At 42.2% G+C, this 22,626-nt stretch overlaps 1 protein-coding gene and 1 long non-coding RNA gene across 5 annotated transcripts in view; one reads left to right on the top strand and one right to left on the bottom strand.

Annotated features, from left to right (window-relative positions):
• LOC115150986 (potassium voltage-gated channel subfamily D member 3-like) overlaps window positions 1–21,106 on the bottom strand; it is a 115,534-nt gene extending 94,428 nt beyond the window's left edge. For all 4 annotated transcript variants that reach the window (XM_029694870.1, XM_029694868.1, XM_029694869.1 and 1 more), the window contains exons 1-2: window positions 20,862–21,106; window positions 17,564–18,711 (exon numbers count right to left, since the gene is read on the bottom strand). In XM_029694870.1, the coding sequence (XP_029550730.1) occupies window positions 17,564–18,666 (1,103 nt within the window). In that variant the 5' untranslated portion in view covers window positions 18,667–18,711; window positions 20,862–21,106. The remainder of the gene's footprint in view (window positions 1–17,563; window positions 18,712–20,861) is intronic.
• LOC115150987 (uncharacterized) lies at window positions 10,797–11,262 on the top strand. Its single transcript, XR_003867187.1, has 2 exons — window positions 10,797–11,068; window positions 11,198–11,262. It is a non-coding gene; the product is annotated as an uncharacterized LOC115150987 (long non-coding RNA).
• Window positions 21,107–22,626: the final 1,520 nt, after the last annotated feature.

Raw genomic sequence — 22,626 nt, forward strand, 5'->3', positions numbered from 1 at the left:
ACAAATCTGGTTGCTGTTCATTTTGTACAAGCTGGACATCCAATTAGCTCTCTGAGATACATTGGAATAGAAATGGTCAAGATGTCACACAGGGGAGGGGACATTGAGAGGAAACTTCCTCAAAGGGAATCTTTCTCTATCCACAGATCCTCTTGGCCTTAATGAGGAGTTTGACTTGAAACTGTTTTTATAGTTTCAATATGTTCAAATCTTTTTTTTTTTTTAATCCTAATTGAATATTGTATGTGTATGTATATTATTGTAAATATTGATCACATTCCTTGTGTATGCTCATATATTTTGATACATTGAATGTTAATATTGTGAACCTATCTCATACCTTTTTAACCTCCTGTTTCAGGAAGTGATGTCACTGAACTGACCCTATATATAGGACATTCCACCCCCACCTGGTATATGGATGCCTGATGAAGACCTAAGGGTCAAAACGTTGTTATAAATAAATATCACCTGTGAGCATGAGCAGCAGTGTGCAGCGTTTTCCTTTCTGTTTTCCATGAGTTTGTCTACAACTCCAGCCCCTGCGGAAAGTACCTGGATGTGAGTATGTTCTTCAGCTTTTGTATCATAAAGAATTACAAATGCCATGATGATCTGGACGAGACTGCTGAATCGAGGCAAAGGTAAGAATCTCTGGATTAAATATCTAATGTTAGCTAAATTTTGTAATGAATAAATTGGCAACATTTCTTTAAATTGACAATTCTGTGAACTGTTTTGTGCAAGTTTTAAATTAACACAATACCTGTTAGCAAAGGCGTCAGATAGAGATGATGTGCAGGAGCTGGCAGGGAATTGTATTCTTGCATGATGTCTACTTTGATGCTAATTAGCATTTTCGAATCTGAGAGTAAATAAAGCCGCATACTGTATATTGATAATAGTCACCTTCTCCTAGAGAGATTTACACGGTTATCGAAACGCCACGCCAGGGTAAGCCTACATGAAACACAGCCCTTATTTTAAGTGTTTCTAAAATTCCCTATGGGAAAAATGAAGGGTGGAAAAACAATTGGAACCATTTCCCTGTTTGACCGCTAAGTTTTATGGGTATTATGACACCTCCACTGTTGGGCTCTACTACCATCAAGTGGGATCCGGCTCCGAGGATTGCAGATTCAGTCCCAGTGTTAGGCACTGATTTAATTGTTTTCTGGTTTAACCCTATCCCAAACCTTAATCCTTACCTTAACCAGTCGCAATGAATGCCCAAACTTAACTGTCAAAATTCTACATTTATCCTCCCCCTGGACAAACGTTGAATACTGAAGTGAGATGTGATACCTTGTTGCTTTAAATGTCTCAGAAAGACACTCAACACAGGAGAGAAGACTAAACGTCTCTCTGAAGCAGATTATATATAGCCAGTGATTAAGGCAGATGGGAACATGACCTACATGCATAACAACATTCCTCTCACTTCTGATGCTCTGCCACAGAGTACGTTGGTTCAGGACTTTACAACTGGGAGAATCAGACTAATTATAACACCAGAGTCATGGTGTAGTTCACAGCACACCTTATTATTAATATAGCACTCATTATTGGGTTATTGTTTTGGGGAGTCAATGACACAACCCAGTGAACCTCTTGTGCTTGGCCTGCCTGTGCCTCGTCATCTGTGCTCAGGTAAAACGAATGCTCCCCACTCCACTCGCGGGTCCATCAGATTGCATTTTGAAACAGATATCACACTGTTGATGGGCCCAAAAAAGCCACACTCCCCCCTGGGAACCACTTGGGGATGGATGGGAGAGAGGGGGAAGAGAAGAGAAAGGGCTTCCTCCATCCCCATCAATCTTTTGGGTCCAGTCCCGCTGCTGCTGCTGCTGGCTGCCAATGCCTGGGAATCTATCTATCCGGCAGGCAGCTGGGAGCAGCTCTTGCTGGGATTCAATTGAGATCCTTTTATCAGCCACCTGAAGTTGATTTAACAGCCCTGTTCCTCTGTAGCCGAGGTGTGTTTATCCAGCCTTTACCTTCCCTCACATCCTTCCCCCATCACTAGCCCCCTGTACATCCCATTACCCAGAAAAGGCTGTGCTGTCTTCTCTCTGACAGGCACGGACGAGGGTGGCAGTCAGCAACAGAGAACAGACAGGATCAAAAGGGTTGCCAAAAAGGGTTGCATGGCTGTAGTTGGATAGGTATATTCCTGAATAGAAAGGGTCTGAGATGGAAGGTGGACAGTCTGTCCTTGGAGGGGTTTGAGAGTCTGAGGAAGGTTAAATACAGTGCATTCGGAAAGTATTCAGACCCCTTGACTGTTTCAAAATGTTGTTACATTACAGCCTTATTCTAAAATGGATTAAATTAAATGTTTAAATCTACACACAATACCCCATAATGACAAAGTGAAAACAGGTTATTATACATTTTTGAAAATGTATTAAAAGTAAAAAACAGAAATACATTATTTACATAAGTATTCAGACCCTTTGCTATGAGAATCGAAATTGAGCTCAGGTGCATCCTGTTTCCAACTTGATTGGAGTCCACCTGTGGTAAATTCAATTGATTGGACATGATTTGTAAAAGCACACACATTTCTATAAGGTCCCACAGTTGACAGTGCATATCAGAGCAAAAACCAAGCCATGAGGTCGAAGGAATTGTCCATAGAGCACCGAGAGAGGATTGTGTCAAGGCACAGATCTGGGAAAGGGTTCCAAAACATTTCTGCAGCATTGAAGGTCCACAAGAACACAGTGGCCTCCATCATTCTTAAAAGGAAGAAGTTTGGAACCACCAAGACTTTTCCTAGAGCTGGCCGCCCGGTCAAACTGAGCAATCAGGGGAGAAGGGCCTTGGTCAGGGAGGCGACCAAGAACCCGATGGTCACTCTGACAGAGCTCCAGAGTTCCTCTATGGAGATGGGAGAACCTTCCAGATGCACAACCATTTCTGCAGCACTCCACCAGTCAGGCCTTTAAGGTAGAATGGCCAGATGGAAGCCACTCCTCAGTAAAAGGTACATACCAGCCTGCTTGGAGTTTGCTAAAAGGCTCCTAAAGGACTCTCGGACCATGAGAAACAAGTTTCTCTGGTCTGATGAAACAAAGATTGAACTCTTTGGCCTGAATTCCAAGCATCACGCCTGGAGGAAACCTGGCACCATCCCTACGGTGAAGCATGGTGGTGGCAGCATCGTGCTGTGAGGATGTTTTTCAGCGGCAGGGATAGGGAGACTAGTCAGGATCGAGGGAAAGATGAACAGAGCAAAGTACAGAGAGATCCTTGTTGAAAACCTGCTCCAGAGCGATCAGGATCTGGGGCGAAGGTTCACCTTCCAACAGGACAATGACCCTAAGCACACAGCCAAGACAATGCAGGAGTTGCTTCGGGACAAGTCTCTGTATGTCCTTGAGTGGCCCAGCCAGAGCCCGGACTTGAACCCAATCGAACATCTCTGGAGAGACCTGAAAATAGCTGTGCAGCAATGTTACCCATCCAACCTGACAAAGCTTGAGAGGATTTGCAGAGAAAGAATGGGAGAAACTCCCCAAATGCAGGTGTGCGTCATACCCAAGAAGACTTAAGGTTGAATACGTTCAGAATGCACTGTATGTATATTAACTTCTTCACAGTTTAGGAAACTGAACAGAGCAAAATGGAGTGCCAGACTGAGAGAAGAGATTGCACAATTTTGTTACAAATTAACAATCCAAGATTATAGACAAACGTAATACAGTCTGGTTGGTAAATATGATATTCACACATTGAAGTAAATCACCCTCTACGTCTTCCAATAATGGTGTCAGAGAGGGTATCAGTGACAAAAATGCTGTATGTTTTAAAAAAAATGTTTTTACAGCTACTGTATTCTATGATAAAACACAATGCATTATTAACCAGACTGGGCTCCTTCCGACTCAGTGTTGTATGGGTCCATTCACACCCTGTAGAACAGAGCCCTCCATCGCTGTCGTAGGAGTCAGGCTCTGCAATCTCCCTCTGTCTCTCACACTCACACCACACAACACATCACACAACACACATGTACGCACACACACACACACAAGTACACATCCAAATTGCTTCTTTAAAAGGTAAAGTTTTATTTTTTACAACCACATCTACATTTTGTATGTAAATGAGATGTTATAGAAGGGTCCAGAACACTTTTTTGTGATTTCACTTATTTTTGATAAACACCCCAAACAGCGGAATGACTTCCTTATCCTCATTGTGCAGTATGGGGGTCCTGAAAAACATACGCTCCAACAAACGCTCCAAAAACACCCAATTATGTCCTTTTAGAAATGCCAAAAGCTCTCAGTATTGTGATGCAGGTCTTTAGATGTTGTACACATGAAATTGTGCAATTCCAAACTTTATCCGCAGCAGTATATTCCCTTTTGTGCAACTCAAACTGTTTCCCCTATCCAACTGTTCCACCTAACCTCATGACCAAAAACACACATTGCTCTAAATGTCATAACCCTCTGAAGTCTGCAGTGGTGTTATGTGAACTGTCTCAATGTGCATTCCATTGGAAGTGCACCCCTATTGATAAAACTAACAAAAATGTGTGGTTGTTTTGGAGGCATGCATTTCTATGTTTCTGTTCCACTCTCTGGTTGAATCCGACTGTATATCTTTCTTAGTCGGGAAGATATCAACCCTGATAACAAGATCTTTAACCCGTTAGATATTAATGAAGCAAACGATAAATTGAATGATTGTGTTGATCCAGATTCAAATTTCCTGAAACTTACTAGAAATAATTCTATCACTTGTGATTACTAAAATGTTACGCAATTTAACAACCTGTATAGCAGTATCTAATTCCAAGACAAGCTTGTTTTCGACCTTTCATTTGAATGTCCGCAGTCTTCCTAACAATCATGACCACATTGTTCATTATCTGTCTTCTCTCAGTCATGAATTTTCCATTGTTGCCCTTTCAGAAACATTTTTTGACTGAAGAGACAACCACGCTGTATGACATGTCTCCTTATCATGCTGTTCACCACTGTAGAACCTCGAGTTGGAGGAGTGTCCATTTTTGACCGTAAACATTTTCAACTTTTTGTAAGAGAGGACCTCACACTCACATCTGATGACATTGATGTTGAATCTCCTTTCATAGAAATGCACCCCTATTCATTTTCTTGTGGTAAGAAAGTGGTAATCGGATGCATCTATCGGCTAGCCGATTCTGACATTGGTAGTTGCATTGATATCCTTGCATGAACCTTGGATTTGATTGATAATGATGATGACCCTTATTTATCAAATTTTGACAACTTCTTTCAATAATGTGCCTAATACAGCAATACTTTATACTGACATTTCTGACCACTTTACAATTTTCCACTTCTCTTTGGCAGCTGGAAATGAATAGATGGGAATGATTAGTAGCATTAAATGTACAATATTTAAGAAAAGTAATTGTGAGCGCTTTAAGATGTTGATCAACTCTGTACTTCACCATTGCTTCCTCTTAGTTAAAAGAGAGCAGCAGAAGGGTTCTGGAAACCTTGGTTACAACCGGTCTCAAAAAATCCTCAGTTAAAAAAAAAGATGTATAAAAAGTTTCTCACAAATCCTTTTCCCCTGAATTCTGCAAATTACAAAAAGTATAAGAACAAATTTACACACCTACTTCGGAGATCCCCAAAAATATATTTTAATAATAGAAATTCCAGAATCCTTAAATAATATAGACAGAATCATCAATCAACTGTTGAATAAAAAAAAGGGATCTACAACTATCCCATCTCAATTTATTGTTGGAAATAAGACCTATAGTGATCCTGGTGTTATTTCATGTGAATTTAATAACTTTTTTTGTGAATTGAGGAAACTGATGGAAATCCCTTGGATTACAATAAGGGACATTTCCATTCTCTGCTTCAGTTTGATCCTCATGATGTCTTTTTATTTCACCTTTATTTAACTAAGCAAGTCAGTTAACAAATTCTTATTTACAATGACGGCCTACCACGGCCAAACCCTAACCCGGACAACGATGGACCAATTGTGCGCCACACTATGGGACTCCCAATCACGGACGCTTGTGACACAGCCTGGAATCAAACCAGGGTCTGTAGTAACGCCTCTATCACTGAAATGCAGTGCCTTAGATCGCTACGCCACTCGGGAGCCAATGTAATGGAGGTGATGGAGGTAATTGGTAACTTAAAGATATCAGCAGCAGGTCATGATGAGATTGGTGCTTCTGGTGAAATCAGTGTCTTCCTCGATCACTGAGCCTCTAACGTATATTTTCACCAAATCTATGCAAACTGGTATTGTTCCTAAAGATTTGAAAATTGCCAAAGTTATCCCCCTCTATACATCTGTAGATCCAAGATCTTTTACAAATTATCAGACAATATCTGTACTACAGCACCAAGTTTTTCTAAAATACTAGAAAAATTGGTGTATAAGAGAATGCTGAAACATTTCAAATCAACACTGTATTCTATATGAGCACCAATAGGTTTTCGTAAAAACTACTCCACTGATATGTCTCTTTTGCAACTTGTGAATCAAATATTTACAGCCCTTAACAACAATGAATACGCTCTTGGCATCTTTTTAGATTTATCCAAAGCGTTTGACACGGTTGATCATGAAACATGACTTTCGAATATTTCGTTTTTCATGATTATACATATAATTGGTTATATAGTTATGTTTATGATAGACAACAATTTGTTTATGCAAATGTCTGTGCATCTACCAGGGCCAAGATATCCTGTGGCGTCCCACAGGGTTCAATCATTGGACCTTTGTTATTCCTAATCTATATCAATGTCCTTGCTGCTGTGTCTTCTACCATACTTCCCATTCTCTTTGCTGATGACACCAATTTGATTTTATCAGAAAATTAATTTGATTGACTAATTAATGAAGCCAACCCAGGCATGGACAAATTGTATGATTGGTTCCAGATAAACAAATGATATTTCATGTAAAATCTTTATTGTATCCACTAGTAAGAATAAGAAATATTGCAAAAAATAAATAAATAAATCACAAGTTGCATCCACTAGATTCCTCTGAGTTCTAATTGCTGAAAAACGATACCGGAAAGATCCTATTCAATTTGTCTGCAGCAAAGTGATGAAATCTGTTGGTATCATCAGAAAGATTCGTGGTGTGGTTTGTCAGGCTTGCTTCCTAACTCTATTCTGTAGCTTAATTTACCTATATCGAATTTACTGTAATATTGTCTGGGCCAGTACACACGCCTCTTACCTCCACAAATTACTCATCATACAAAAGACATTCGCAAGACTAGCCACCACCTCTAATTACCTAGCTCCATCTGCACCTTTGTTTAAGAAACAATATCTTGTCTATTTACAACATTAATGTACACCAATTATGCATTTTCATCTACAAATGCTCATACCTCCCAGACAGTTTACCTAAACCCTTCAATGGATTCTTCCAGGCTAATTCTGAAATCCATCTATATAACACAAGACACTGCGATAACCTCTAGCCTCCCCTCTGTCACACGTTACATAGTCAATTCTCTATCAGATACAGAGGTACCATACTCTGGAATTCATATCTTCACATTGCAAAAAACCTCATCATCCCTCAATAACAACTCAGTAATCTCCTCCATATAGCTCAACTCTCACACACTCACATCCACACATGCACACACACATTTAAATAAAATGTATACTGCTTTTCAGCTTTTTTTGTGTTTGCTGATCGATTCATTTGTACTTTTATGATTAGTGGGTTTTATCTGTTTTAACAAACCTTTTTGATGTTTTTACTTGTGTTTTGTATATAGTGTTTTTGTGGTGTGGTTTTTACATAAGCCCTTAGGCTTCCAACCACTCCTGCACACCGTTTTTTATTTCTTTCTTTCTTTGTTTTTATCTGTGTTGTTGTTTATCACTTATTTTATTTGGTGCAAATAAATTCAACCTTAAACTGTAGACACTAATAGAGTCATGCTTGCCCGGTAAAGGTCGTTCTGGTATTGATAACGGAGTTGGGATGGGGAGGAATATTTACCACACATACAGTATACTGTATTATCACAGCTGATGGTATGCCGATGTGGTCCTCCAGCATAGCCTACTGACAGGCCCTGATTTTAGCTTGCCAGAGAATGACAGCATATACATTCTTTGTACATGTAATTCCAAGATAAGGGAAATAAATTAAAAAGACAACACCATCTCTACTTCCACGAAAGCCTTAATCTGAACACCTAAATTGGAAGATTTACTGGTGACTTGTGTTTGGGGGGTAGATGGTTGCTTGGTTTGCGTCCATGGTTTTTACATAAAAAGACAGATGGGAAATTGGTGACCTCATCACCTGAGCATATGCCCCTTCAGCAGGTGAGCAAAGTGGCAGGCTTTAGAAACGCTGTGTCGGAACAAGATGGTTGAATGACTACAGAGTTTCCGTGGTGATCCATTCTGTAATAATGGGAAGCCTCACTTACAGTAAATTATAGAAGAATGGGGACATCAATTAACTTTAATTTAAAAAACATTTGGAGGAGAGCAAATGGATTTGTTAGACAGGCAACTTAAATACCATATATCCCCAAAAAAGTGTAACCTTAAAGGGAAAGGGATACTTCGGGATTTTGGCAATAATAGTATGCTAGCGGATACCCATAGACTTCCAGTCATTGCGCTAACACTAGTTAGCATTGGCTTGCGAAACTACCTCAAACTTCCTTCATACTGGACACAGAGACATAAAAATGTTATCCACAAGTTCATCCAGAGTGGGATATCTGCAACTTCTAGAGTTTTGATCCAATTGTAAGCATTACCAACAAAGCAAATGGGAAAACAAATGAGTAATGGTGGTGGAGGGGATGGCTGCCATTTTATGGGCTCTTAACCAACCGCGCTATTTTGTTTGTTTTTCGCATTGTTTGTAACTTATTTTGTTCATAATGTTGCTGTTACCTTCTCTTATGACCGAAAAGAGCTTCTGGACATCAGAACAGCGATTACTTGCCTTAAACTGGACAAAGACTTTTTCTTTGATTCGAACGAGAGGAATTTACTCCAGACAACTGACAAGGCTCTCATCCCAGGCATTCGTAGGAGAAAAAGATGGAGATATCGCGGAAGGAGATCAGGGTGCCTTGTACGGATCCAGCGATGAATGGCTAATCTGCCTTTGCCATCGGTACTATTGGCCAACGTACAATCGCTGGATAATAAAGTGGACGAACTACAAGCACGTATATCTTACCAACAGGACATTAAAAACTGTAATATCTTATGTTTCCCCGAGTCGTGGCTGAAAGACGACATGAATAACATACAGCTCGCGGGTTACATACTGTATCGGCAGGATAGAACAGCAGCCTCTGGTAAGACAAACAGTGGCGGTCTAGGTATATTTGTAAACAACAGCTGGTGCACAATATCTAAGGAAGTCTCGAGGTTTTGCTCGCCTGAGGTAGAGTATCTCATGATAAGCTGTAGACCACACTTTCTACCAAGATAGTTTTCATCTATATTCTTCGTAGTTGTCTATTTACCACCACAAATTGATGCCGGCACTTAAATCTGTTTTACCTCATTTCTACAAGCATGTTGAATGTGCGATCAGAGGGGAAAAAACTCAAGATCACCTTTACTCCACACACAGAGACGCGTACAAAGCTCTCCCTCGCCCTCCATTTGGCAAATCTGACCATGGAGATTGTCCGATTAATCGGTATCGTTTTTTTTTGGTCCTCCAATAATCGGTATCAGTATAGGCATTGAAAAATCATAATCGGTCGACCTCTAGTACGTACATACCCCAACCAGAAGCCATGGATAACAGACAACATCTGCACTGAGCTAAATAATAATAATAATAAAAAGTAACACAATAAGAATAACAATAACAATAACTACACCGGCTCTGACGCTTGTTGGATGTGGCAGGGCTTGCAAACTATTACAGAATACAAAGAGAAGCACAGTCGAGAGCTGCCCAGTGATACGAGCCTACGAGATGAGCTAAATTACTTCTATGCTCGCTTCGGGCCAAGTAACACTAAAACATGCATGAGAGCATCGGCTGTTCCGGACGACTGTGTGATCACGCTCTCCGCCGCTCTCCGCAGCGATGTGAGTAAGATCTTTAAACAGGTCAACATTCACAAGGCCGCAGGGCCAGACAGATTACCAGGACGTGTACTCCGAGCATGCGCTGACCAACTGGCAAGTGTCTTCACTGACATTTTCAACCTCTCCCTGTCTGAGTCTGTAATACCAACATGTTTCAAGCAGACCACCATAGTCCCTGTGTCCAAGAACATTAAGGTAACCTGCCTAAATGACTACCGACCCGTAACACTCACGTCTGTAGCCATGAAATGCTTTGAAAGGCTGGTCATGGCTCACATCAACACCATTATCCCAGAAACCCTAGACCGGGGGTCGGAAACCCGCGGCTCTTTAGTGCCGCCCTAGTGGCTCCCTGGAGCTTTTTCAAAAATATGAAAATGGAAAAAGATGGTGTGAATATATTTTTTGTTTTAATATAATTTATTATCCAATGCTGTAAAAATGTGTATAATAAATATTTAATTTCAACATTTCTGTCAACATAGCCTGCGACACACGTTTCTTTCAGCTCGGCGTAGTGCCAGACAGGTGGCTGTTGCAAACAAACTGGCGGGTGTGTCATGGGCCATGGATCCCAAAGGGAAAAAGAGAAAGATAGCTGAGGAGAACAGAGGATTCCACAGTTCTTGGACCGAATCATTTGCTTTCATTGCCAATGCGGAAGGATTGCCTGCATGTTTGCTTTGTAATGAGAAGTTATCAAATAACAAAAAGAGTAACGTGGAAAGACATTTCCATTCTTCCTGACAGTTATAGGAACATGAAGAAATATGCATTTGGAGTATTATCCATCTTTGGATCAACATACCTGTGCGAGCAGATATTCTCAAACATGAACTACATAAAATCCAAATACCGCTCCCGCCTCACAGATGAGAGCTTGCAGTCCTGCGTGAAGATTAAAGTTACATCTTACATGCCCGATGTTGAGAAGCTGTCCAGTGATGTCCGAAAACAGAAGTCACATTAAACGGGTAAGAACATAATCCTGTCATAGGCGCATATTTAGTAACAAAGTGGCTCTTTTTATAAAGTGATTTCTGATTTTTGTCAGTATATATTTGGAATGACACATAGGGATATTATTGTGTTTTGTTGCTCAGGTCCGAGGATGGCTGCATTGGATTGTGCGTGTCAAAAGAGAAGAGGGTGCTGCTGCACATTTGCAGAAAACTAAAGAGAAGAGGATAATGCACAGAAATCGAACTTAAACTGTATTATTTTAATTTTATATACTTTACCTTTTCAAAAGGCACTCTGTCTGTTGCCCAGATAAGGGGGAAAAAAGAAGAGGATTGTATCGTATTATTGAGGATTGAAAAGGACCGCATTTTATTTCCATGGGGAGGTCTGAAATTACAGGAGGCCTATTATGCACGTTGCACATTTTGTTGTTGTTTTTTCGAATCCTAAAATAAAAATGACATCAAAAATCTGATTTCTGTATTGTATTTCTATAATTCATCAATGCAACTAAACATAATACATTAATATTATAATGGAAGTTAAACTTAAAGCACCATCGTAAAGCAGAGTAGTCACGTGGTGCGTCATTCGCTCCAGGATGCGCTGCAGGTAAAATTAACGTTTAATCATGAATGCTCATTATGTATTTGTAGCCTACTTATCATTTTGATAGTAATAGGGGTTGCAATACTTATCATTTTGATAGTAGGCTAATATAGCTAATATAGACACTTACAGCATGTGTTGCCTTCATTATAAGGCTTATATAAGGCTTTTCATTTTTTGCGGCTCCAGACAGATTTGTTTTTTTGGTCCAATATGGCTCTTTCAACATTTTGGGTTGCCGACCCCTGCCCTAGACCCACTCCAATTTGCATACCGCCCCAACAGATCCACGGTTGATGCAATCTCTATTGCACTCCACACTGCCCTTTCACACCTGGACAAAAGGAACACCTATGTGAGAATAAGGTTCATTGACTACAGCTCAGCATTCAATACCATAGTGCCCTCAAAGCTCATCACTAAGCTAAAGACTCTGGGACTAAACACCTCCCTCTGCTACTGGATACTGGAATTCCTGATGGGCTGCCCCCAGGTGGTAAGGGTATACCCTGATGAAGACAGCTTGTCTGTCAAAACGTTGGTTATTAAATTATTGCATCTGAGCTCCTAGAGTGTGCGTCTCCCGTTTAATTTTTCAAGTGTTCTACTCCACTAGCCAGCACCTCGTCTAAATAGGCGTGCGTTTCTTTCGCCTCTAGGTAAGAGTAGGTAACAACACATCCGCCATGCTGACCCTCAACACGGGGGCCCCTCAGGGGTGTGTGCTCAGTCCCCTCCTGTACTCCCTGTTCACTCATGGCTGCACGGCCAGGCACGACTCCAACACCATCATTAAGTTTGCCGATGACACAACAGTGGTAGGCCTGATCACCAACAACAACGAGACAGCCTGTAGGGAGGAGGTCAGAGACCTGACAGTGTGGTGCCAAGACAACAACCTCTCAATCAACGTGCTCAAGACAAAGGAGATGATTGTGGACTACAAGAAAAGGAGGACTGAGCACGCCCCCATTCTGATTGACGGGGCTGTAATGGAACAGGTTGAGAGCTTCAAGTTCCTTGGTGTCCACATCACCAACAAACTAACATGTTCCAAGCACACCAAGACTGTCGTGAAGAGGGCAAGACAAAACCTATTCCCCTTCAGGAGACTGAAAAGATTTGCCATGGGTCCTCAGATCTTCAAAAGGTTCTAGAGCTGCACCAGAGAGAGCATCCTGACTAGTTGCATCACTGCCTGGTATGGCAGCTGCTCGGCCTCCGACCGCAAGGTACTACAGAGGGTAGTGCGTACTGCCCAGTACATCACTGGGGCCAAGCTTCCTGCAATCCAGGACCTCTATACCACGCGGTCTCTTATCGATGGCGGTTATGATATTATTCAGGACCTTGAGCATGGCTGAGGTGCACCCATGACCAGCTCTGAAACAAGATTGCATAGCGGAGAAGGCACGGTGAGATTCGAAATGGTCGGTAATCTGTTTGTTAACTTCGCTTTCAAAGACCTTAGAAAGGCAGGGTAGAATAGATATAGGTCTGTAGCAGTTTGGGTCTAGAGTGTCTCCCCATTTGAAGAGGGGGATGACCGCAGTAGCTTTCCAATCTATGGGAATCTCAGACGATACGAAAGAGAGGTTGAACAGGCTAGTAATAGGGGTTGCAATAATTTCGGCAGATACTTTTAGAAAGAGAGGGTCCAGATTGTCTAGCCCGGCTGATATGTAGGGGTCCAGATTTTGCAGCTTTCAGAACATCAGCTATCTGGATTTGGGTGAAGGAGAAGTGGGGGAGGGTTGGGCGAGTTTCTGTGGGGAGCGCAGTGCTGTTGACCGGGGTAGGGGTAGCCAGGTGGAACGTATGGCCAGCCGTAGAAAAAGCCTTATTGAAATTCTCAATTATTGTGGATTTATCGGTAGTGACAGTGTTTCCTAGCCTCAGTGCAGTGGGCAGCTGGGAGGAGGTTCTCTTATTCTCCATGGACCTTACAGTGTCCCAGAACTTTCTTGAGTTTGTACTATAGGATGCAAATTTCTGTTTGAAAAAGCTAGCCTTAGCTTTCCTAACTGCCTGTGTATATTGGTTCCTAACTTCTTTAAAAAGTTGCATATCCCGGGGGCTATTCGATGCTAATGCAGAACGCCACAGTTCTACATTTTTTGAATGGAGCATGCTTATTTAAGATGGTGAGGAAGGCACTTTTAAAGAATAACCAGGCATCCTCTACTGACGGGATGAGGTCAATGTCATTCCAGGATACTCCGGCCAGATCAATTAGAAAGGCCTGTTCGCAGAAGTGTTTTAGGGAGCGTTTGACAGTGATGAGTGGTGGTCGTTTGACCGCAGACCCATTACGGATGCAGGCAATGAGTCAGTGATCGCTGATATCTTGGTATAAAACAGCAGAGGTGTATTTGGAGGGCGAGTTAGTTAGGATGATATCTTTCAGGGTGCCCATGTTTACGGATTTGGGGTTGTACCTGGTAGGTTCTTTGATAATTTGTGTGAGATTGAGGGCATCAAGCTTAGATTGTAGGATGGCCGGGGTGTTAAGCATGTCCCAGTTTAGGTCATCTAACAGCATGAGCTCAGAAGATAGATTGGGCCAATCAATTCACATATGGTGTCCAGGGCACAGCTGGGGGCAGTTTCTGGAAAGGTGAATTTTTAGAAGTAGAAGCTCGAATTGTTTTGTTACAGACCTGGATAGGAAGATAGAACTCTGCTGGCTATCTCTACAGTAGATTACAACACCGCCCCCTTTGGCAGTCCTATCTTGACGGAAAATATGTGGTGGTTTTCCTAAGCCAGGATTCAGACACGGCTAAGCCATCCAGGTTGGCAGAATGTGCTAAAGCAGTGAATAAAGCAAACTTAGGGAGTAGGCTTCTAATGTTAACATGCATGAAACCAAGGCTTTTACGGTTACAGAAGTAAAAAGATGAGAGCACCTGGGGAGTAGGAGTGGAGCAAGGCACTGCAGGTCCTGGATTAACCTCTACATCACCAGAGGAACAGAGGTGAAGTAGGATAAGGGTACGGCTAAAGGCTATAAGAACTGGCCGTCTTTCACGTTCGGAACAGAGAGTAAAGGGAGCAGGTTTCTTTGCACGATTGCATAGATTCAAGGCATAATGTACAGACAAAGGTATGGTAGGAAGAGAGTACATTGGAGGTAAACCTAGGCATTGAGTAATGAAGAGAGAGATATAGTCTCTAGAGACGTTTAAACCAGGTGATGTCATCGCATATGTGGGAGGTGGAACAACGTGGTTGGTTTAGGCATATTGAGCAGGGCTATAGGCTCTACAGTGAAATAAGACAGTAATCACTAACCAGGACAGTAATGGACAAGGCATATTGATATTAGGGAGAGACATCCATAGCCAAGTGATCGTATGGGTCCAGTGAGTGGTTGGGCTGGCTGGGGACACGGCGATTCAGACAGTTAGCAGGCCGGTGCTAGCAAGCTAGCAGGCCGGGTCTAGCAAGCTAGCATAAGGGTCTTAGAGGGACGTCGCGATGGGGGAAAAGTCTGTTTTATGCCTCCTCGTGAGGTGACGTCGATAGACCAGTCGTGGAATAAGTAGAGTTCCAAGTAGCAGAGGGGTCCAAGTCCAATTGGCAAAATGGGTATAGTGGTCCAAGAAACTGGCCAGTGGATCAGCTAACAGTCCAATATACTCTAGATAGCTAGCAGGACGCGGTTAGCAGAATGGGCCTTCAGGGGACGTCACGCCTGAGGGGTCTGTTGGGATCCTCGGGCAGATTATGTCGGTATTCCAGTCGTGAAGGATCGGTGGGGTTCCGTGCCCCGTACCGGCAGTAGAAGGGGTCCGGATATTGTAGCCGAGGAGTGGGCTTCAGGAGTAGCCCAGGAGCCCTAGCCGGGAGATGGGTCTAGCATGGGCTAGCCCCAGGCTAGTTGGTGCTTGCTCCGGGATGGAAACGTTACTTATTTATTATTATTCATTATTTGTTATTATTATTATTTGTTACTTTTATTTATTTATTTTAGCTATTTTTCTTAAAACTGCATTTTTGGTTAAGGGCTTGGAAGTAAGCATTTCACTGTAAGGTCTACACCTATCGTATTTGGGGCATGTGACAAATACAATTTGGTTTGATTCGAAAATTGATTCAAAATGGTTGCCCTCTGCTGGTGATTTGCAGGATAAGCAATGATACAAGTAAAAGGAGGGATGTGATTTTTTGGATTATTTCAGTATTAAATGGGCCATTATTTTAAAACTAGCAGAGTTCCCACTCTGGAATGTTGGTATGCCCGTAGAGTATATTAGGTTCAACAATATTTTGAAAATATGCCAAAATAAAGTAATATGCTTTTATATGTTTTTATGCTTTTAGATCCAAATGTCAAATATATTTCAACAATCATTCGTCCAAAGGACCATTCTATGGATGTTTTTTTTTGGGGGGGGAAACCAACAACTCTTGGTATATTTTTGACCTTATTTCTTGAGGAATCACTCATGATGCAACTGGTGGGTACTGAAGAGAACAGAACAGGAACAGGGTTGAACGGCTATTTCCCCTGGCACTATTTCCTGGAGAGAGACTTCCTAACTGCTTGGCGAAACAAGCGTCAAGGTCACTGTATTAGCTGGCCAGTGAAGAATCAGACAGGCTACAACAGCACCAGTCTACCAGGGAGACATTGGTTGTCAGAGGTCATTCTCAATGACTAACACAATGTGGAGATGGACAAAGCCCAAAGAGAAGCTGGCAGAAACAGACAAAGTATAAATAGAAGGAAAATAGTTGTAAAAAGCATTACATCTACATACTGTACGTACCTATAGATGTAACATTGAAAAGAACGTACAGTTATTTTTTTATAACAAATTTAAACCAATCATTAATCTAGAAAGAAAAACAAAAACCCTTTCACCGGCATTCAGGATCCCAATTCTTATTACAATCATTGTTTTCTGGGATTATGTGTCCCAGAGCATACCAGATTACGGACATTTTTGAAATGACATTAGACACAAAACACCCACTAGACAAAGACATAATAGGAACACACAAATCTCCTGCTACCCTCGCAAAACATTCAGGCAAGCGCACATACATGGACGAATGCACAGGCACGTGCGTGCTTACACACACACACACACACACACACACACACACACACACACACTCACTTTCCCAGGAGCTACTGCATTCGGCCAGCCTACAGTGAGGTAAACACTTTGCCATTAGAGTTTATACTAGTCGGTCAGGTAGGTACTGTAAATGTAGTGGTGGCTCTCCACCATTACTGAAATGGGCAGCAGCATCATACATACACCCACTAGTCTACTGAAGAAGTGAGGAAGCCGTTGGCATTTATCCATATTCCATTTTCCACCACACAGCAGAAAACATATCCAGGACACCCAAACAATAGACCAAGGTATTACATTTGCAGTAGAACACAGGCAAGCATTTTGGCACCAGATCAAATCTGGTAATCAACTTTTTAAGGTGCATTCATCATATTGAAGTGAATTATAGTTGTATAACTAACTAAAGCCTCTTCAGAAGACATTTGTTGTTTGAATTCAACCTTGGATGGTTGACTTCTTAACTTTTTAGAATACCAAAACTCCCAACATTAATCAGGATTTGTGATTTGATGATGCCAAGTAAGGTTTTGTGAGACCTCCTGATTTTAAGATAATATTTGTGAACCATCTTGAGATCTCTTGGGGACAGCATGCATCATTCCAATGCAGAAGACACGTTTTTTTATGAACCACACAAGTGGAGAGAGGGAACCAAATCTACTGAGAAAATGAGAGGGAGAGAGAGCGAGAGAAAAAGAAAGAGATTGGAAGAAAGATAAAAAGCGAGGAAGAGAACGCGAGCAAGAAAGAGAAAGAAAGTGAGATAGGGAGAGAGAGAGAAAGAGGGAAATAAGGAGGACTTACCCCAACGTGGTCATTGTGACAATGGTGTACCAGAAGGAGGCTGGAATGCTGGTGAACTTGGTCGACGACGACCCCTTCTCTGCGTAGAACATGACCGTGGCGAAGATGATGATGGCCATGGTGAGGGAGAAGAGGAGGAAGCCCAGCTCGGAGGCGCAGCTCTTCAGCGTGTACCCCAGGATCCTGAGGCCCTGCGAGTGGCGGGAGAACTTGAAGATGCGGAACACACGGAACACTCGGAGAGTGACGAAGGCCCCGCTCACATCCTCATTGTCTGTCATCACCAGGCCGATGTAGTAGGGAAAGATGGCTACCACGTCGATGATGCTCATCACACTGCGCATAAATTGGTAGCGGCTGGGCGCGGCGAAGAGTCTCATGAGGTACTCCACGGTGAAGATAAGTACGCAGGCTGTGTCCATGCAGAAGAAGGCGATGGTATAGCGCTCGCCACACGGCATGTCCTTCTGTGAAGGCGTGGCACCGCAAGGTACCGTCTCTATCACGTTGGTGAGGACTGAGATGGCGATGAAGAAGCCGGTGACGTAGTAGAACACCAGGGCCATGGTGGAGGTGTGAGGGTTCTCAAAGGCCCTCCACATGGTCTCTCTGTATGTCATGTTGGGCAGCTTGCAGTCCTTGTTGTCATCCTGGTCATCCTGGAGACGCTCCGCGTTCTCCCGCTTCCGGTCCTTGTACTCTTCGTAGCAGCAGTCGCCGATGATCTCCGGAATGATGCCGAAGAAAGTTAGTTCTTCGTCATAGGCCGAGATGCACTCGTAGCGAGGATAGTGCAACTTTCCCGTCCGGTAGAAGTTGAGAATGCTGCGGAAGGAGTCTGGGTCCCGGTCGAAAAAATACTCCTTTGTCTCCTCATCGTAAAAAAACTGTTTCTCCGAGCTTCCCAGCAGGGTGTCTGGGTAGCGGTCCAGTGTGGTCCTCCAGGTCTGGAAGCGTCGTCCACTCACGTTCAGGATGATCAGCTCGTCATGTCTCTTTCTGTGGTCTCTAGGAGCAGTGGGCATGGGGCAGTTGGCCACAGGCATCCAGCCAATAGCTGCTGCCCGTGCAAAGGGAAGCCATGCAGCCACTCCTGCCGCCATGGCAACTCACTCTGTGTTCCGGCTTGCCTTAAAATTACCTGCCATCTTGAGCAGAGAAACAGACAAAACACACAATCAGTAACAACTCATGAATAAAACATTTCCATGATAAGGTGATTGCATGGTACAGTGCCTTCAGAAAGTATTCACACCCCTTGACTTTTTCCAGATGTTGTTGTGTTACAGCCTGAATTTAAAAGGCATTACATTTAAATTGTTTGTCACTGGACTACACACATAATTTTTGTTTATAGAAGACAGATGGAAGACTGAGGGACCACCTGTGCTAATTAGCTATCTAGCATGCTCCGAACAACTGTGTGTAACGGAAGAAGGCCGCCAGAAATGTGCTGTCATTGAAAAATACTGTAATCTGCAACTGTGCTGAAGCTGGTTAAAACAGTGTACAGTAAGTGTACAGTAAGTGTACACTCGGTGGCCAGTTTATTAGGTCACCGCCCCGTTCACGAAAATGGTTCGCTCCTACAGACACTTGGCCATACTGTTCGATTGAACATTAAAATGGGCAAAACAAGTGACCTAAGCAGCTTTGAGCGTGGTATGATCGTCTGTGCCAGGCGCGCTGGTTCCAGTATCTCACAAATGGCCGGCCTCCTGGGCTTTTCATGCACGACGGTGTCTAGGTTTACTGATAATGGTGCGACAAACAAAAAACATCCAGTCAGTGGCCTTTTTGTGGAGCGAAAACAGCTTGTTGATGAGACGTCCAAGGAGAATGGCAAGAATCGTGCAAGCTAATAGGCAAGCCACAGGCAAATAACGGTGCAGTACAACACTAGTGTGCAGATCGGCATCTGAGAACGCACAACTCGTCGATCCTTGTCACGGACGGGCTATTGCAGCAGACGACCACACTGGATTCCACTCCTATCAGCTAAAAACAAGAAGAAGCGGCTCCAGTGGGCACGCGATCACCAACACTGGCCAATTGAGGAGTGGAAAAACATTGCCTGTTCTGACAAATCCAGGTTCCTGTTGTGTCATGCTGATGGCAGAGTCAGGATTTGGCATAAGCAGCATGAGTCCATAGTCCCATCCTGCCTGGTGTCAACAGTACAGGCTGGTGGTGGTGTAATGGTGTGGGGAATGTTTTCCTGGCACACATTAGGTCCCTTGATGCCAATTGAGTAATGTTTCCATTCCCCAAATAATTCAGGCTGTTCTGGAGGCAAAGAGGGGTCCGACCCGGTACTAGATGGGTGTACCTAATAATATATTTTGCATTTATTTTGATGTGATATGAAAGTAGATTTATGTTTCTACAACCGTATTGCAATTGAGAATAGATTCAGCTTTAGATGGAGTATTTGGCAGTCTACCTCTGAAAATAACATATAAGGTCCTTGGACCTTAAGGACCAAAGGTAGGCTGCTTAAGAGTACATCTTGGGCTATGGATGCAAGGATTATAATGAGAATCCCACTGCAAGAGCACCACCTCTAAAAGACCTACAAGCAGGCTGTCAAATTCCCTGTCATTTCCAGAGCTCACAGAACAGAACGTTTAAGACAGAGAGGATAATGTGAAGTCTCGTTAGGAAGCTCTGTTAACAGCTATGACAAATAGAAGTGGTCTGTTCAGAATAGAACGAGACCTGTGGAGTCAGAATCGCATACCTGCCATACTGCTAAGTATGTATCAGATTTAAGGATAATATGAAGAACGATTGTCAAAATATAGAAAATCCTGTATACTTCTGCTTTTTTTATTGCTCATTTAGATGGTACATTTTGACAACATTTCGATAGGAGTGTACAGATGTTAATTTGATCACTCTTTTGTTGCTGCGAATTTTTATGCAAAGCAGGAAATGCAAACTTGTGGTGTATTCGAGTTTTATAAAGGTTTCTAAAGTTTGTAATTTCCACCTGGAAATTTCAGACTTGATTTGCCTTAACAAAAAAATATATCCATTCATTCATAATCCACATATTAATTCACAATTCCTGTTGCTGCAGTATTAATTTCCTTCTGTTTGCAAACTGGCTCAGATGAAGATCCTACATCTGCATGCTGTATTTTGATGAATAAGTAAAACATTTTTGCTGGTTTAACATTCCGATAACCATGATCAACTCCACATGTCAGGTTACTTGTAGAAAAAAACAGACCAGCACATTAGAAACAAATAGGGACAACTCAGGTGTTCAATCAAAGCTTTCTATATCACTTACCGCCAAACAAGGAAAGATCCCCAAAAATGTAATGCGCGATCCTCGAGTAAAACAATTCCTCAGAGGAAAAGCTACATATTTTGAAGGACGCATTGACAAAGGACCTCTGTACGGATAAACGAAGCAAGTATAGAGGAACAAGAGATGGGGATGGATGTTGATGCGTTGAACGACCGAAACGTGTTGATGAAATTCACCAAAACCTTGGATGTCTTTCTTTAAACCACACCTGCATCTAGTGGCACCTGCGGTTTGGACAGAAAGCACAGATTCATTTTGCGGTCTTCAGGATGATATTCACACCTACCTCATGTCGGTGAACACTAGAATAGTGGATGATGGACGTAGGAGTCAGTCTCCGCAATTTCTCTCTCTCTCTCTCTCTCTCTCTCTCTCTCTCTCTCTTGCGCTCTCTCTCTGTTTCTCTCTTGTGCGCATAGGCTCTCTCCCACTCCCCATCTCCCCTCATAAGTTTACCGTGACAAATCAGTCCACTCAACCAGCTAAACGGACTAATTTGTCAACACTTTATTCATGTTTTTTTCTTTCTTCTTTACTTTTTATTAGTTAATGTGAGAAAATACATCTTGATTATGCACGCCTTTATTGAGGCAGTTGGTATTCTGTGAAATTTCCTCATTCAATTATGTGCAGCACAGTGAGGGAAAGTTGCCTTCTAGAGAAATCTTATCACATGACGGGGTGCAATAACTAGAACACTTGATAGTTATGATCGAGAAGGGTTTGCAGCGTGCTTTTTAACATTTTCTCACGATTTAATTGTCATCGCGTCGTTAAAAACCACTTAGCAAATCGAATGTTTACTCTAAAATGAAAAGTGGAAGGCTTTTATATTTAGCCTCTGTAACTTACACTTATTACCGTGTAATGTGTAAGTAAATACATTGTTAATTATCTTACAATGTGAACATGTAAATGTAACGGCCATTCCGAACTGGGATTTGTGTTGAAAAATCCGAAAGGCTTGTTTTGACGGATTACAGAAATTCAAATTCAGAGGCCCAAAATGGTATTCCATACAGTGTGATTGAAGGAAGTGTGGGAAGGTTATGCTGCTTTAAAAGTTGATTAAATGTTATCCCACTTAGGAGACAAGTAGACGAAAAATGCCCTTGAAAGATTTTGGTGAGTGCTAGAGAGCTCTTTGTTTATGCCCATTCAGGATCACACACACCCTCTTAATAAACCATTGACCCACCAATCTCTTCAAGAATTAACATGTAAATGCAAGATCAACCATCAGCCTGGTCAACCTCCCCGTTATCTCAGCCAATCATGGCTAGCCAGGAAAGATCCTGTCTTTCTTCTATACAGCTCAGTGCTTTTTCCTTGGCTAAGCTAGGCTAATAATTGAACATTTGTATTCATATTTAAGGATCACGTACACGTTTGTAATTAAGGCACATAAAGTTCACATGTTCGACAAGGCATTTCCGCTAAAAAAAATAAAATCTATAATTTTTCAAACTGCCCTACTGTGAAGAAGGAACTAGAGTCATCCACCCCCTGTTGGGCTGGCATGTCACGAATGATGGATGGTACATATTAAAATGTTTAAGTCTAATTTTTTTTTTTTTTTTTTTTTACCATAGTGAGAAGTAATTAAGTTGGATTTGAGATCATAAAAATGTAGACCTCGACACGAGGATTACATTCATTATTACTACTATATGTTTATTACCCAAGAGAGGCAGTAAACATTGGCCTGGGGAAAGTAGAGAGCTTAGAGTATTACTTTATTAAT

The sequence above is a fragment of the Salmo trutta genome, chromosome 16 (genome assembly GCF_901001165.1).
Source record: "Salmo trutta chromosome 16, fSalTru1.1, whole genome shotgun sequence".
Lineage (NCBI taxonomy): Eukaryota > Metazoa > Chordata > Actinopteri > Salmoniformes > Salmonidae > Salmo > Salmo trutta.